At 52.7% G+C, this 17,064-nt stretch overlaps 1 protein-coding gene across 1 annotated transcript; it reads right to left on the minus strand.

The window, feature by feature from the left end:
- Nucleotides 1-3,667: 3,667 nt before the first annotated feature.
- On the minus strand, nt 3,668-16,442 carry LOC105711204 (angiotensin-converting enzyme-like protein Ace3). Its single transcript, XM_064369426.1, is given in 16 exon segments — nt 3,668-3,722; nt 3,724-4,030; nt 4,554-4,738; nt 9,355-9,477; nt 9,965-10,063; nt 12,451-12,595; nt 12,738-12,974; nt 13,672-13,819; nt 13,911-14,008; nt 14,097-14,288; nt 14,983-15,126; nt 15,286-15,373; nt 15,616-15,644; nt 15,647-15,773; nt 16,132-16,268; nt 16,364-16,442. Coding segments are annotated over 16 exon segments (2,193 nt in total).
- Between the last annotated feature and the right edge of the window lie 622 nt (nt 16,443-17,064).

Consider the following 17,064-nt stretch of genomic DNA (forward strand, 5'->3'; position numbering starts at 1 on the left):
GGTCCTGGAAGGAGGGGGTAGGAGTACACATGAAGATGTGCAAGAAATATGCAATAAGGGCCAGGTGCAGTGGCTCACACCTGTAATCCCAGCACTTTGGGAGGCAGAGGCAGGCTGATCACCTGAGGTCAGGAGTTTGAGACCAGCCTGGCCAACATGCTGAAACCCTGTCTCTACTAAAAATACAAAAATTAGGCCGGGCGCGGTGGCTCAAGCCTGTAATCCCAGCACTTTGGGAGGCCGAGGCGGGTGGATCACGAGGTCAAGAGATCGAGACCATCCTGGTCAACATGGTGAAACCCCGTCTCTACTAATACAAAAAAAATTAGCTGGGCACGGTGGCGCGTGTCTGTAATCCCAGCTACTCAGGAGGCTGAGGCAGGAGAATTGCCTGAACCCAGGAGGCGGAGGTTGCGGTGAGCCGAGATCGCGCCATTGCACTCCAGCCTGGGTATCAAGAGCGAAACTCCGTCTCAAAAAAAAAAAAAAAAAAAAAAAAATACAAAAATTAGCTGGTGTGGTGGCACACAAGCCTGTAATCCTAGCTACTTGGGAGGCTAAGGTAGGGGAATTACTTGAACTGATGAGGCAGAGGTTGCAGTGAGCCAAGATCACGCCACTGCACTCCAGCCTAGGCAACAGAGTGAGACTCTATCTCAAAAAAAAAAAAAAAGAAAGAAAGAAAGAAGAAAGAAAGATGGATGGATGCAATAAGTGCCTTCTTCAGAGGCCTAGGAGCCCTTAGCATACAGGTACATCTTGGAAGGAGAACAGATTTAAAACCACCTCTTAGCAAGTGACCACTGATAAAAGTGTCTGAGTACTCATTGAAAATGAACACACTAGAAAAAGCAGATGGGGGTGGGATGAGGTTTATTGAAAGAGGCTTCCTGGAGAGGAAAAGGAGAAGGTGACCACTGTCCACTGAGCATCTGGGTGGGCTTGTCATGCTGCAGAGGGTTTGGTGAGCAATTTTGAGCCTGATCTTGGAGGGCAAGCATTCAAATGGGGCATGCACCTTAGGCAAAGGCCAAAGATGATGTCAGTGCAGAGGAGCTGGGGCAGGGGGACAAGGGGGTGTGGGAGAGGAGAGTTTGGAGGAAAGTGGTAATGAATAAAGACCCTCAGATGCCATTCTGAACATCTAGATTTAATTGATGAACAACCAAGTTCTTAAGGAATTAGACAAGAAGGAAATATTCTGGTGATATAAACTTTACAATGGCAGATGGAGGAGGGAGGATAGACAAGGAGGCTCAGCGAGGTTTTTGCTGGAGTCCAGGTGAGAGGCTTGGAGTCCTGGGTGGGATGTGCCTTTGTCATGCAGAGCCACAGTGCCTAATGGGGGCCTCTTTGGCCACTGTGGCTGGGGGATGGAAGTGGGCAGAGATGTCCTGACTGCCCCTTTGTTGGACAGGCTGGCTGTGGAGGAAAAGAAGGGGCTATTTTCCATGAGCTCAGTGCATGGGGTGCTGAGCTCTGAGGAGGGACTTGGGCAGTGGGACATTCATTCATTAGCTTATTCCATCATTTTCCAAGTCCCCTTTGTGCACCATGGCCTGTGCTGACTAGAGTTTTACACAGGGGCACACTCCTGATGTGCATCCAGCTCTTATAGCGCTGATAGCTAGTAATAGGGACAAATAAGGACATTATAGCACAGAAAAGTAAGAGCAGGGACAGAGTCATCAAACGAGGGTGCTGTAGAGCCTGGAGCTAGAGCAAGTGCTTGGGCTCAGCCAGATCTCAGGAAGACCTCTTGAAACCTGGACAGAGGTAGAGTCCATGGAGATCTCAGCCTAGTATCGCTGTCCCCTGAACACGTGACTTCGGGGCTCAGACTCTTTTTTTTTTTTTGAGATGGAGTCACGCTTTGTCACCCAGCCTGGAGTGCAGTGGCGCGATCTCAGCTCACTGCAACCTCTGCCTCCTAGGTTCAAGCAAATCTGCCTCAGCCTCCTGCATAGCTGGGATTATAGACACGCATCACCATGCCCAGCTAATTTTTGTGTTTTTAGTAGAGACAGGGTTTCAGCATGTTGACCAGGCTAGTCTTGAACTCCTGACCTTGTGATCTGCCTGCCTCAGCCTCCCAAAATGCTGGAATTACAGGTATGAGCCACTGCACCCAGCCTGGGGCTCATATTCTTAATTCAGAGAAAGCTATTGTCTTCTTTTGGCCACCCTCCCACCAGCTCAGTTGCAGCCCAGGTACCCCTTCTCTGTAGTTACTGGCTATAATGCCTTTTCTCCTCAAGTCTCCTCTATTCTCTGACAGACACTGACTCCCTGCTTCCCCAGGAGCCAGTGGAACCTCCATCCAGACTCTTAGAATCCCCAAATATTGGATGTAGCATCCTTGTGGCAGGCAGTCCCAGAATGAACTAGGAGAGGCAGAGGCAGAGGCCTTCTTGTTCTTTTCCCAGGCTTATTTCTAGAGCACCAATTTCCCAAATAGTTTCCTACAGTTCTCTCCTTCCTGTCCTCCCCATCCCCCATTGAGCCTGAAAAGGTGCTGTTTGCTCTGTGCTTGCTCCCCAGGGCAACAGGTCAGGCAGCAGGTGTGTGTGTGTTGAACAAGGCCATCTCCAGAGCAGAGTGGCTGGAGATGAGCTTTGTTTAAATATTAAAGAAGTCAATCATTAATCAAGCCTGGCTCAGTGCCCAGCAACCCACTGTCTCCATTTGCAAGGGCTTGGGCTGGGGCAGGGAGAGCCATGGGGCAGTTTGTGAGGCTACTTGCATCTTGACTGGTCAACAAAGAGCTTTTGGGGGCTAGATTATGTAGCCTGACACACGGCTGGCCTGAGGATCAGCAGAAAGATGTGCTGGTCGGTGTAAAAGCACAGTGCCCATAAACTGGGCACCGGTGATTCATAAAGGAATGTCCTGTTCTACTTGAGTACATTTTATAAGTGGGCTGAAGCAGAGTCCTTTTTCTTTTTTCTTTTTTTTTTTTTTTTGAGACAGAGTTTTGCTCTCGCTACCCAGGCTGGAGTGCAATGGCGCGATCTCAGCTCACTGCAACCTGCACCTCCTGGGTTCAGGCAATTCTCCTGCCTCAGCCTCCTGAGTAGCTGGGATTACAGGCACGCACCACCGTGCCCAGCTAATTTTTTGTATTTTTAGTATAGACGGGGTTTCACCGTGTTGACCAGGATGGTCTCGATCTCTTGACCTCGTGATCCACCCGCCTCGGCCTCCCAAAGTGCTGGGATTACAGGCGTGAGCCACCGCGCCCAGCCAGAGTCCTTTTTCTAACCAGAGCAGAGACTCCTTGGGCACTGCAGCCCTGTAGCCAGGCTACTGAAGAAAACAAGGCTGTGTGCAGAACCAGTTCTGGGCATGACTTGGTGGTGGGCTGGTTTATAGGGACACAGCCACTGGGTCAATAAAATTATAGGTCCTGAGCCCCCCGGGGAAGGAGGTTGGCCCGAAACCCAGGACACACATAAAATCACATAAAGCCAGTTGTTTGTGCACATGGCCTCCCATACATGAGTTTTCAAACACTCAATTACAATGTCACATGTACCCAGATCTGCCATGGCTGAACCCAATTATAATTGGGCAATATGCATGCAGGCTGTCCCCTCATCTGCCTCCCAACTCTCTCTGGCTCAGCCTCCCTCCTCCTGCCCCCCAGCCTCACCAGTCTCACTGGTGTCTAGTCCCAGCTCCACCATTCAGCTCTTATCCACGGAGGCTGCCTGCTGTGCTGTGAAAATCCAGATGGCCAGGCTGATTGAGCACAGCATCAGAACAAGGCAGAGGCCCAGCAGCATCCACTGTCTTTTAGCAGCCTGGCAGGGCTCCATGGCTATGCCCAGGAAGTAGGCCTTGGGCAGTGGGCTGAAGATATCAGTGTCTTGGACCAGTGACTGTTTTTCCAGGAAGTGCAGCCTGTAGGCCAGCCACAGCACCACCAGGGACATGACAAAGCTCAGGACTAGCAGCACCCAGTGCCCAAATTTAGCCTTGTTGGCGTCCAGCTTCAGACTCAGAAATGTCAATTTTTCTGTGTCTTTTTCTGTGGAAGACATGGGAGTCTCATAGGGCAGGTGGAACTGGAAAGGGAGCTCTGGGGTCCCCTGTGGCTGTCAGAGGAGATGTGATTGCCTCTGGCCCTCTCCCTCAGCCTCAGGCACCTACCTTCCAAGCCATAGGTGAGGGCATGGCCCTGGAAGGAGGGTGAGAGAGAAAAGTAGAAGGGAGAGGAGGAGGAGATGGGCACGGCTTGAGCTACATGACCCTGCATGTAAGGGGCCAGAGGCAAGATGCTGACCCTTTGCTCAGATGCCAGCCTGGCAGCCTAGCTGGACAGTGTGCAAGGAAGCAACTGAGCCAGGGGTAGGGGCATGGGCAGTGGTCTTGGCCAAAGCTGCATCAGGCCTGGTACAGACAGGGTACACAGCACCAGTGCTGTGCTGGTTCAAGCCAGGTCATGAATGAGCCCGAGGTTAAGGCTGGGTGGGGGTAGGTGCTAGGACAGGGGAGGTTAAGGTGGGGCCTGGGGCTGGCCCGGAGCTGGGACCAGGGTAAGATGATCAAACCTTTAAAGGAACAGCTGAAGTCTGGCCAGCCTAAGATGTCCCCTTGCTGTACATTCTCAGTCACCAGCTAGTTCAGGAGGGGTTTGAAATAGGTTATGAGGGCCTTTGTAGACACCTTGGACTCCCCAGTCAGCATCTTTAGGACCTCTGGCCAGGGTTTGGTTGAGGCCAGCTTTAGAGCATCCCTGGGGGAGTGAGTGCAGCTGTGAGGCTGTGTGGAGGCATCAGTTGATGCCGCTGAGACCCCCAGTGCACCCAATCCTGGCCCCAGTGCTTGGCCAGTCAGAATTTTCCCACAGAGCTTGGCATAGTGGAAACAATCACAAGTTTGAAAGAAGACTAATCTGGGTTTGAATTTCAGCTCTGTCATTTAGTAGCTGTAGGGTCTTGGGCATTAACCTTTCTGGCCTCAGTTTCCATCACCATAAAATGGAGATGATAATGATATCTGCTTTGAAGGACCTTGTGATGATTAAATAAGCATGGTGCTGGGAACATTGCATGAAGGCAATCCATGTTAACTACTGATGATGATGGTGATTACTTGTAGTACTGGCACTACTGTGATTATTATTATTCTCCTTGACTCAAATAGGCATAAAGTCCTGAGACACTGCTTCCTGAAAGGTGCTCAGTGTCGGTAGATAGTGGCAGCTCTTTGGTTTGGGAGGATTAGAAACATCATGAGTGTGGGAGGTGGTCACACACCACCTGCAGTGCTGCACAAATGTCAACTGTGTTTCACGGCTCACCCAGTCCTTGGGGGCAGGTGGTTGAGCTTTATGCTAGCCCCCCCTGCACTCACAATGGGAGTACGAGGTGTGCTGAAGCCAGAGCCCCAGGCTTCTCCACTCCAGAGCTCCCTGCTGAGGCAGTGGTGGGCAGATGTTGATCCTTCTCAACCTGTTGTTCCTTGATCCAATCAGGAGAGAGGTGAGACCAAGAGGCCAGAGGTCATGATTTGGGGACTAGACTAACAGGGCTACCAGGCTTAAACCTGACCTAGCAGTGCTACTTATGGACAACATAACTTTACACAGACAACTTAGCCTCTCTCAGCCTCGGTATCCTCATCAGTAAAATGGGCACCATGAATACCTGCCCTTCATCATGTTGAGGACTAAGTCACACAATGATGAAGGAGGGTTTGTAGTTTGCAAAGGCTTATGCGCATCACTTAATAAACAACTGGGAAAGAATGAGATGGGGAAACTAGTCAGTAGGGCCATGGCAGAAACCACTGGAGAAGAAAAACCACAACTAACTCTAGGTAAGAGGTCCTGATGCCGGCTCCTGGGTAACAGGAAGAACCTAGTAGGGGAAAATCTTCAACCACTGAGAATCTACCCATTTAGAAACAGTCCTTCAGGCTGGGTGAGACAAGATGTTTGACCAAAGGCTAGCCAACAGCCCATATGGACAGGACATGAGACCAGAGAGCAGCAGAGGTGATGACTGGACGCTGCCTGGAGCTGTCAACTCCAAAGTGACAACAACACACCCCATGGACAAGGCCAGGTCCACCACGGCTGGTGGGGTGAGGCTGGGGGACTTTGAGAACTTCAGCCAGGTCCAATTCAACCCTCCATTCCCAACAGAACCAGCCAAGAGCCTGGCTCAGGGCCGTCACATTTAGGAGGAAGAATCAAAAGTAGAAAAACCAAGTTTTAAGATAAATTAGGCAAAAGAGCAGCCAAGAATCTTTCTCTTTTCCCCCTGCAAGCACTCGCATCCCCCTCCCCTCCGCAAACCATATTCTGCTCTGCTGCTATCTCATCATCTGCAAAGGTCATGACATCCTCCTTACTCAGAAACCTCTCCTCTGCCCACTGCTCAGAAAATGGTATGTGAAGTCCTAAGCCTGGAATTCAGGGTTTTCCCTGACCAGGTGTCTGGCCAGAGACATGCAGGGACTGGTGAGCAATGATGAGAGATGACTCACTGGCCATATGCTTTGGTACCATGTCAGACCCTGAGAGCCCTGTGTATCGTGAGGGCAGTGAGGGTGGAAAGTGGTGAAAATGACTGAGGTCAAATGCCCTACCAATCAGGTGGGATGAAAGAGGTGAGCTGATGTAAAGAAAACATACACTTGGCTGGGCGTGGTGGCTCACACCTGTAATCCCAGCACTTTGGGAGGCTAAGGTGGGCAGATCCCTTGAGGCCAGATGTTTGAGACCAGCCTGGCCAACATGGTGAAACCCTGTCTCTACTAAAAATACAAAAATCCGCCAGGTGTGTTGGTGTGTACCTGTTATCCCACCTGCTCTGGAGGTTGAGGCACGAGAATCATTTAGAACTAGGAGGTGGAGGTTGTAGTGAGCCAAGATCATACCACTGCACTCCAGCCTGGGTGACAGAGTAAGACTCTGTCTGAAAAAAAAAAAAAAGATAGAAAAGAAAACAGATATCTGCTCTTTCCTTCTTCTTCTTCTTCCTCCCACCTCAGCCTCCTGAGTAGTTGGGACTACAGGTGCGTGCCATCATGCCTGGCTACATTTTGTTTATTTTTTTGTAGACACAGGGTCTAACCATGTTGCCCAGGATGGTCTCAAAATGCTGGGTTCAAGGGATCCTCCCATCTTGGCCTTCCAAAGTGTTGGGATTATAGGTGTGAGCCACTGTGCCTGGCTTTCTGCTATTTCTTGCACACTTGCGTTTGGGGACAGAACTCCCTCCTTGGTTCCCCGGCATAACCTCCTAACCCTCTTTCTATGTTCACCAAAGCCCCTTTCCATTGCCTGGTATTATTAAATTTATTTATCCTACGGTTCATTTCCCCCTGTTGGATGCAGAGCAGCTGGTCTGCAAGGGGACAAGTAAATGTTTGCTGAATGAATAAACGACAGGCAGCCAGAGATATGAATGCAAAGAGCAGAGAGGTGTCCTTACGTTCAACACGTTCAGAAAAGCTCAAAGCTGGGCAGTCAGCTAGAATAAAGCCCCGTGACGTGAAATGATGGAAGAGCAAATCTGTGAGGGAGACAACAGTCACACAAGGTGCAGCCCTCCCTGGAAGAAAGCCCAGGGGATCAGTCCTGAAACCCCATCTGGCCTGGTGGTTACAGATAAACTGCGTGGTGGAATAAAAAAATATGCTCATTAAATTTGCAAAGGATACTAAATTTGTGGCAGTGTTAATCCTCTAGGAGAGAGGAATAAAGCTCAAGATGACCTTGACCAATTAGGGAAATGGACCTATTGAAATCTGTTGAAATTCAACAGGAAAATGATCAGGTCCATTGGTGAGCTCCACATCTCCAAGGTCGGAGTGCCGATCTTCGAACCAGTTAGATCTTATCTCACCAGGGACTGTATTCTTTGACTGATGGAGGCCAACAGGGTGAAAAATAACATGTTCTGAAGTCAGTTCTGGGTTCAAAGCATGACTTTTAATCTTGCGAGATAAATGATGTAAAATTACACCACCTCTCTTGCCTCTGGTTTCATCATTTTTAAAAGGCAAATAACAATGTCCACTTTGCAGAGTTAAGAGCTATTATTATAATATGAAACTCTGTGAGAGTCCTCATCAGAGAGAGCCCCCTGTAGTAGTAAATGCTTCACATTTTCAGTTCAGTCCTCTACTCCCTCTGGCTTTGCTCCAGGACTAAAATCCACTGCCACGTAGGTAGGCATGGAAAAAATAAGCTAAACGCCAAGTGCAGAGAAAAAGACGAAGGGTCAAAGTGGACCACAGGCTGCCCAGAAGCATGCCATGAGGCCAGTGCAAAAGCAACCTGCATCAGCCTGGGAACTGGATTTGGGCATCTCCAAGAAGAGGTGGGAGAAACAGACTGCACTCAAGGGTGTGTTCAGTGCTGCTGAGAGGGTAGGTCAGCACCTTGCAAGGAAAAGATAAGGGGGTTCAGACAGAAGGCTGAAGGCTGAGGAAGAACCCCAGTGCTGGCTTCCTATCTGGGACAGTTTGGTTTACTGGCACATGTGTGTGTGTGTGCGCGTGCGCGCACATGTTAGTGTGAGGTGCTAAACAGTGTCTCTTTTTTTTTTTGAGACGGTCTCCCTCTGTCGCCCAGGCTGGAATACAGTGCTGCAATCTCAGCTCACTGCTCCACCTCCCAGGTTCAAGCAATTCTCTGCTTCAGCCTCCCGAGTAGCTGGGATTACAGGCGCCTGCCACCACACCTGGCTCCTTTTTTTTTTTTTAATTTTTAGTAGAGATGGGGTTTCACCATCTTGGCCAGGCTGGTCTTGAACTCCTGACCTTGTGATCCACCCACCTTGGCCTCCCAAAGTGCTGGGATTACAGCCACTGCACCCGCCTTTTTTTGAGATGGTGTTTCATTCTTGTTGCCCAGGCTGGAGTGCAATGGTGCGGTCTTGGCTCACTGCAACCTCCACCTCCCAGGTTCAAGCAATTCTCCTTCCCTTAGCCTCCCAAATAGCTGGGATTACAGGCGCCCGCCACCAAACCCAGCTAATTTTTGTATTTTTGGTAGAGATGGGGTTTCACCATGTTGGCCAGGCTGGTCTTGAACTCCTGACCTCAGGTGATCCACCTGCCTTGGCCTCCCAGAGTGCTGGGATTACAGGTGTGAGCCACTGCACCCAGCCTAAACACTGTCTCTGAACACAGAAGGCTACACAAGAGGAAATGGGCTCCAATTAATGTAGGAAAGACTGCAGTCTGACATGAGGAAGAACTTCCACTAGAATATAAGCTTAATGAAGCTCTGCTCAAGATGTCTAGGGTAGTGAGGTAAGGAGAGGGAGCCTGGAGCAGGGCTTCCCAAAAGGGAGATAGGGGAGCCAAGAACAAACGAAGGAAGAGGGCACTCACCCCAGGAGCTTCCCGGCAATCTTGGAGTTGTAGATGTCACACTGGTGTAGTGGACCCACGTGGCCCGAGGCTTTACACAGCGCTTTGTGGAACTGGAACTGGAGCACTAGACCAAGGAAGTACCTGGTAGAGAAACATGAAGGCAGGCTGGGGAGTGGAGACCAGGAGAGGGAAACTCAGAGCCACGTGGGACCAGGCAGCTCTGACATGCAAAGGCCACAAGGGCCCCATGTCAGCAGTCAGTGCCTGGGCAGAGCCAGCCCCACTTGGGCAGGGTCCAGCCTTGGGCTGACCCTAGAGTACTGGTGTGGGGGGTTCTCCTTCTCTAGCTTTCACCCCAACCCTTGCCTCCCTCTGACTTGCTCTCCCCTAAGAGACAGCAGGGATGGTCTAGAATATTCCCATCAGCTCTGCCCTGGCACTGGACCTGATATAAAAGCTCAAAGGATTCTAGGTCAGAGGCCTCAGAAGGCTGTGCAACCCAACCGGAAGAGATGGGCAGGGGTGCAGGGTGACATTTGGACCTAGGGCCTTCCTGCAAATCCTCGGCCCAGTTCCCATGTCCTTCAACTCTTAGGACTGGTGCTGCCAACAGGGCTCAGGCCTTTACCGTATGTAGGGCACACTGGCAGAAATGTGGAACTTGGCACCTGGATCAAAGTCTTCCTCTGAGTGAGGAACAGGGGGCCACAAGCCCTGGTATTTCAGCCTGGCAGGGAAAAGACAGAGGGCTTGGTGGTGGTGCCTGGCAGCTTCTCAGAGCCTTTTTCTTTTTTTTTTTTTTTTTTATACAGAGTCTTGCTCTGTCATCCAGGCTGAAGTTCAGTGGCACGATCTCAGCTCACTGCAACCTCCGCCTCCTGGGTTCAAGTAATTGTCTTGTCTCAGCCTCCCAAGTAGCTGGGATTACAGATGTGAGCCACACCTGGCCTGGCTTTTTCTTTTCAAAGCACCTGCATGTCTGCAAAACTTGGCAAGCTGAGGATACCTAATGCATTTTTATTGATTAAATTAATGAAAACACATGGGATTGGGAATCAGAGTAAAACAATAGCAGTCAACACTGACTGAGCACTTCCTCTATTCTCAGAACCATGCCTGGCTCGCCATGTAGACTCACGCATGCGCTCAACACTATCCTGGTTTCTGGGGGATGAATCAGTGAGGGAGCACGGGAGGCAAGGCCCCTGCTTGCATCCTAACCATGGGGGACAGATTATAGACCAATAAATAAGGTCATTTCATCTAGTAAGAAGTGCTGAGAAGAAAACAGAGTAATATCCCTGTGGGGCAATACTACTATTATTTCCATTTTGCAGATGAGAAAACCAAGGTTTGGAGATCAGGGAACCGGCTGCAGGACACAGAGCTAGTCATAGTCACACCCTGATAAGCTGAAGGTCTGGTTTTGCCCCTCCGAGCTGTGCGACTGTGGGAAAGTTGCTGATCCTCTCTGAGGCTTGTTGCAAAATGTCTACAAAATGGAAGGAAGTAGGGCAGGTGTGGTGGCTCACACCTGTAATCCCTTCCAGCACTTTGGGAGGCTGAGGTGGGAGGATTGCTTGAGTCCCGGAGTCCGAGACCAGCCTGGGCAATAAAGTGAGACCCTTTCCCTACAAAATATAGAAAACTGAGCCAGGTATGCTGGTGCACATGTGTAGTCCCAGCTACTCGGGTGCTGAGGCAGGAATATTGCTTGAGCCTGGGGGGTCAGGGCTGCAGTGAGCCAGGATTGCACCACTGCACTCCAGCCTGGGCAACAGAGTGAGACCCTGTCTCAAAAATAAGGCTTCATCATTGGCTACTGGAGCCGCCGAACCATCTCCAAGGTTAACAGTGTCAGGAGCTTCCCTCCGGTTGACAGGGCCCTATTTAAGGCCCAGGGAGTCACCACTCCTCCTGCTTAGCCCCTGGGTCCCATCAGCTGGGGTGGCAGACAGGGCTGGCAGAGGCCTTCTGCGAGGTACCTGAGATGGCATGCGAGGGTGACCTTAGAGAGACACAAGGTCAAGACTCTGCTGAGCCCACCAGGGAGACCTGCTCCTGAAGTCAAGGGTGGGAGTGAGAGGACAAGGGGAGGAACTCCCAGCTCTGCCACCTGCTGGTTTGCTGTGTGACCTTGGACTGGTGTGTGACCTCTGTGAGCTTCAGCTGCTGCTTCTGTGAGCTGAGTGTTTTGAAATGATCACAGTGCAAGGTGGTTGTAAATGTTCAAGAGGCCGGGCACAGTGGCTCACGCCTATAATCCCAGCACTTTGGGAGGCCTAGGCAGACAGATCGAGTGAGCCCGGGAGTTTAAACCTGGGCAACATGGCAAACCCCATCTCTACAAAAAATTACAAAAAACTAGCCAGGTGGGGTGGTGCACGCCTGTAGTCCCAGCTACTCAGGAGGCTGAGGTGGGAGGATTGATTGAGCCTGGGAGGTCAGAGCTGCAGTGAGCTGTGATAGTGCCACTGCACTCCAGCCTGAGGGACAGAGTGAGGCCCTGTCTCAAAAAACAAAGAAAAAAGGTAAGAGCCTGTTGCAAAGCCAGCAGCGCCCCTCAGCAACCCCAAATCACACTATGACCAGCAGACTGAAGCTGGTCAGCCCGAGGCCTGGTCAGCTGGCAGACGTGGAGAAGCCCTGGTCACAGGCATTTACTATCCCATCAAATGGCCAGGGGTCAGTGATGAGATGTAACCCGGGGTCCCTCACTCAAGGGTGATGCTGCCCAACTGCTGTGGGTTCCCATGGCCACTTGGGGATGCTAAGCCCGAGGCAGGTATGTGTGCATGTTAGGGGCCTGGCTCTCTCCTATGGGAATTCTTTCCCCAGAAAGGAAAGTGCTCAGGCCCCTGCATGCCCCATTGCCTGGCACCAGGGAGGGAGGGAGGTGTGGTAGGGCCTGGCTGGTGGTCAGTGTTCTGTGATTGGAGAAACCCAGTTGCAACCATCGTGTGAGCTTCCCAGCCACCCAGGGAGCAGGTGGGGCCACCACCAGGGTCCATTTTTCACAGATGAGGAGACTAAAGCCCAGAGAGGCTAAGAGACCTGCTCAGTGCCTGCGTTGAAGATTACGGCCCATCTGGTGGAAGATGGCGCCCAACCCACCTGAGGTTCCACCACTCCTGGTTGTAGACGTCCTTCCGGATGGTGCCATCAAAGACCTTCCAGCGAAACAGGTCCATCAGGTAGCCGAAGGGGATGAAGGCAATCTTCTCCAGGGCAATTCTCATCAGGAAATTGATCTCATCCTCTGGGAAGAGGGTGAGGGCAGTCAGGAGGCGACCCCTGGGCTCTCCTTCCCGTGGCTTTCCCGGAGAGCCCTGACCCCACCCAGTCCTAGCTGCTGCTCCAGGCTTGGGATGCCCTCCTGCTGGGCCCTTAATACTCATCACCTGAGTCCTGGTGCTCGCGGCTGAGCAGGCCTCGGTTGAGCAGATAGCTGCGGGAGGAGGCCGAGAGGGTGATCACAGACCCCACAGCTTCTTCAAAGGCTGGGTTGGCGCCTGCGCAGAAGATGATGGAGAGGTTCTTATACTGCAGGAAGTACTGGATGTGGCCCATCTCGTGGAAGGTGGAGAGCAGGTCTTCTGTGGTCACTTCTGTGCACTTCTTTATCCTACGAGCAAAGGGTACGGGTCAAGGAGCATGGAGAATTCCCCATTCAGAGTCCTTGAGGGATTGGGTGGTGGGGCTGGAGCCCAGCCAGCCAGATGGGACTTGGCAGTTGTTCTTTTTTTTTTGGGAGGGGAGACAGAGTCCTGCTCTGTCACCCAGGCTGGAGTGCAGCAGTGGCACAATCTCTGCTCGCTGCAGCCTCCACCTCCCAGGTTCCAGTGATTCTCCTGCCTCAGCCTCCTGGGTAGCTGGGATTACAGGCACACGCCACCATGTCCAGCTAATTTTTGTATTTTTAGTAGAGGGGGGTTTTACCATGTTGGCCAGGCTGCTCTTGAACTCCTGGCCTTACGTGATCTGCCCATCTCGGCCTCCCAAAGTGCTAGGATCACAGGTGTGAGCCACCACGCCTGGCTGGCAGTTGTGCTTTCAAAGTGCTAGGATCACAGGTGTGAGCCACGGCTAGGATCACAGGTGTGAGCCACCACGCCTGGCTGGCAGTTGTGCTTTCTCACTCCAGGCCCCATATCCAACCAGCAACCAAGCCCTTTGCTCTCATGCCACCTTTCCTTCTGTGTTTCTCGCTTGCCTTCCCCGTCCCCTGCCCTAGCTCTCTCCTGCCCACACTCCTAAGACAGGCAGACAAGGGAGGGGAGAGGGCCGGGTGTGTGGTGCCACTGTGAGTATCTGAAGTCATGGTCATGGTAGAATTCCAGGCGGAGGCGTGACACTCCACCTCTCGCCCATTGGTTGGCCTTGTCAGCATTGACTTTTTCCAGAAACTGGGTGGGGCAGGCAGCAGCCCCAAGGAGGTGAAGAATTTCTTGGCCTCTCCAAACATTTTCTTTGGCTTCCAGTGCTGAGGGAGAAGAGGGGGTGTATGGGGTGCTGTGCTGTTTGCCCAAGGACGTCGAGAGGGAGGGGCAGGGACAGACAGGCCAAGCACTAACCTGACCTTTCATGATCTTTGTGACATCCTTGGGGGTCTTCTTCGGAAAGGGCAGGACCAGGTCTAAGATGTTGCCCCAGGACCGAGTCCACATGTTCCCTGGAAGAAGTGGAGAGGAGCTAAGAGGAGGCTGGGGACAGTTTCTGCCCTTATCGGTGCTCACCTCAGCCACCAACAGGGCCTTTACCCAGGAGGTGGGCAGGGATGGGCCCCCCTAGGGGGATGAGCTTGGGCCCGTAGTGGCGGTGCAGGGCCCGGTGCACGTAGGCATGCAGGTTCAGGTAGAGCGGCCACAGCTCCTGGAAGAGCTGCTCCAGGTCTTGCTCCAGGGTGTCCGACTCCTACTTGGAGCGCCACAGGGCCCCCATGTCTTTGTAACCTGGGACAGGAGAGAGGACTCACTAGGAGCTCACTGTATCAACCTTTAGCCCTGGCCTAGCCAGCAGGAGACCCAGACGCCTTCTAGGGAAGCCACTCAAACTTGCTGACCCTCTGGGTCTTCTTTGGCAAAACGGGGAGAATACCTGCCCATTTCAGAAAGGCACTGAGCAAAGTCCATGAGCCGAGCTCCCCATCATGCCTGCGAGGCCCTGTGGTCCCTCTCACCCCGCCTCATCCTTAGCGCTGTGGCCACCTGGGCTTCTATGGGATCTTCCAGAGCACCGGCTCCTCCCGCGCGGAGCCGACGCCTAGGATGCTCTTCTTTCACGTCTTGCTCCCCAACTTTTCCTCATCTTTCAGGTCTTGGATAAATGTCAGAGGCCTTCCCTGACCACTTGTCTGCAGCAGCCTCTTCTCATTCTCTCTCTCAGCAGCCCCTTCCTATTCCACATCACCCCAGGTGGTTTTACTGAATATGACTATCTCCCTGCAGGGCCGTAGGTGCATGAGGACAGGTGCCTGTCTTTTCACCTGTGTGTCCTCAGAACCTCCCAGCACCCAGCACACAGGTGCTCTATGAATATTTGGAGAGCCCAGCTGCAGGGCTCATGGGTCCTGTCTCCAGGGCCCTACGGCCGCCTTTGCCCCTTCCTTGGCATCATTCTGAGCCCCGTGGTATCCCGTCTGCTCACCGCTGAGCTGCACAGCCTTGCTGCTGAGCTGCACGTAGTGCTCAAAGGTGGTGCGGATCTGGCAGCCCACGGCATCCCGCCAGCTCTGCCAGGCCCACGGCAGCTCCTTCTCATCCCTGGAGGTGGCCATGACTTCTTCGAGTTCTATGCCCAGAAAAGGAGTCTTGGGCGACCCACTCCCACCCACCTCTGCCCTGGACCAGCCCACAACAAGGGAGGGTGGTTGGGGGCTGGGAGGGGCCCCTGGAAGGGACCAAGTGCTGGAGATTCTGTGGTTGGGTAGAGCAGGGCTGGGGTGCTCACCAGGCTCCAGGGACAGGCAGGGCCCCTCGTTCAGGCACACCTGGGCTGTACTGTACGTGTTCTCCACCTAGGCCAGAAGCTCATTATACTGGGGGGGCAGGTGTTACCCAGGGCAGGCCTGTACCCCTGGGCCCACCCCCAGTGCTTGCCCCACCAGCCAGGACAGATCAGCACTCCCACCTCTACTCCTCTCCTTCTACAGAGGAAGTTCTGATCCTGTCCCCTCCTCCACCCAACTGCCTCCCTCCTGCCCCAGACACTCTGGCTCCCCCACCAGACCCCTGGGGCCAGGGAGCACGTGCCTAAAGGTCTGGGAGCCCTGTCCATCACCTCCTGCAGTTCGTCCTTGGGCAGGGCTTCTTTTCTATGTTCTGCAGCTTACTCAGCATGCGCTTCACGTCCGGGTCCTGGAACTGGGTGACCTTAAACAGGCGGGCCCGGGTGCCAAAGCAAATCATGAACTGGGACCTCTCCATGTCCTTGTGCAGCTGCAAAGAGGGCCAGCAAGCTTGGGGGATGGGGGAAGGGTCCCACTTGACTTCCAGGGCTGTGGCATCCCAACTGACTCCCTAAGGAAGCAAGATTTGCTAAGAGGGAGAGGGAGGAAGCCTGGGTCCCTAAAAGCAAGGAGGTGAGATTTACAAAGGACAAGAAGCAAGCGATTTTTGCCAGGAGAAAGTTTAGGGCTTCCAAAAGGCCCAGAGCTTGCAGCCTGCTTTGACGTGTACTCTGGGGCTTCCCTTAATCCTCTAGCTCGGGATGGGGCCAGGAGGTGTGGTGCCTATGCCCCCAAGATCCCTGAAAAGAGCAAAGAGAGGAGGGGCTGGGGTGGAGGTGGAACCACACCATCTCCTCCTGATTTTTCTGGGTGATGTTGGTGACATAGTTCCAAGCGGCCTCCATGAACTGGTTCAACACAACTTTGGCTGTTCGATCATACAACTGTAGGAACATCTTGGCCTTGGTCTCATTGTAGAAGTCATCTGCAGGGAAGGATATGGACATCATGTGCTGGGAAGGTCCTGTCTCCACCCAGTCCCCTTGTCTGGTCCCATGCTCCTTGGGGTCCCAGTCACACCTAAGCTATAATCACCCTTGATCCTGAGCCAAGGCAAGATCTGCCCGTAACAGAGAAGCAAGGTCCAGGGTGAGCCCATCTTGCTCCCATGACCAAGAGAACAGCAGAGCTGGGTGAGGCTATGGGCCAATCACAAGCTAGCTCCATATTGTGACATCAGGGCCCAGAGGCTCAGCCACAGAATGTTAGAACTGGAAAGCCCCATCCACCTCCTGGTCCAACTGTCTCCATTTTACAGATTGGGAGACTGAGGTCCAGAAAGTCAAGCCAAATGACTTGGTTCATGTAGTTAGCTAATGGCAGAGCTGAAAGGAGGAACTAGGAGTCTTGACTTTTAGGCTGGAACTCATTGTGCTCTCCTCAGTCACTTTTCCCTGGGGCTGGAGCCACCCTTGGGTTATGGCCAGGGATTGATGAGGCCCTCCCTCCATAGGCTGGGACCACTTCTGAGAAGGTGGATGGGATGACAGATGGTTAGATGGAGGTGATATCTCTGGGTCTCTGGAAGCCAGGTTGTCTCTCCAGGTTCTTCTAACCTGACCTCTTACGTTCACGTTTGGCCTTTTTCTCTCTTACAGGCTGTGTGATCATCCCCAGGGCTGTGCAGGGCCCTCCCCATCACACCTGTTTCTCCAGGGAGAGCCTGATGTTATGAGTTTGCAATCAGGAGAGGGCACACGAGGCAGGGACTGGGTGGGGTA

This window comes from Aotus nancymaae, unplaced genomic scaffold (assembly GCF_030222135.1).
Source record: "Aotus nancymaae isolate 86718 unplaced genomic scaffold, 86718_ANA_hifiasm-v0.15.2.pri h1tg000089l, whole genome shotgun sequence".
Taxonomy (NCBI): Eukaryota; Metazoa; Chordata; class Mammalia; order Primates; family Aotidae; genus Aotus; species Aotus nancymaae.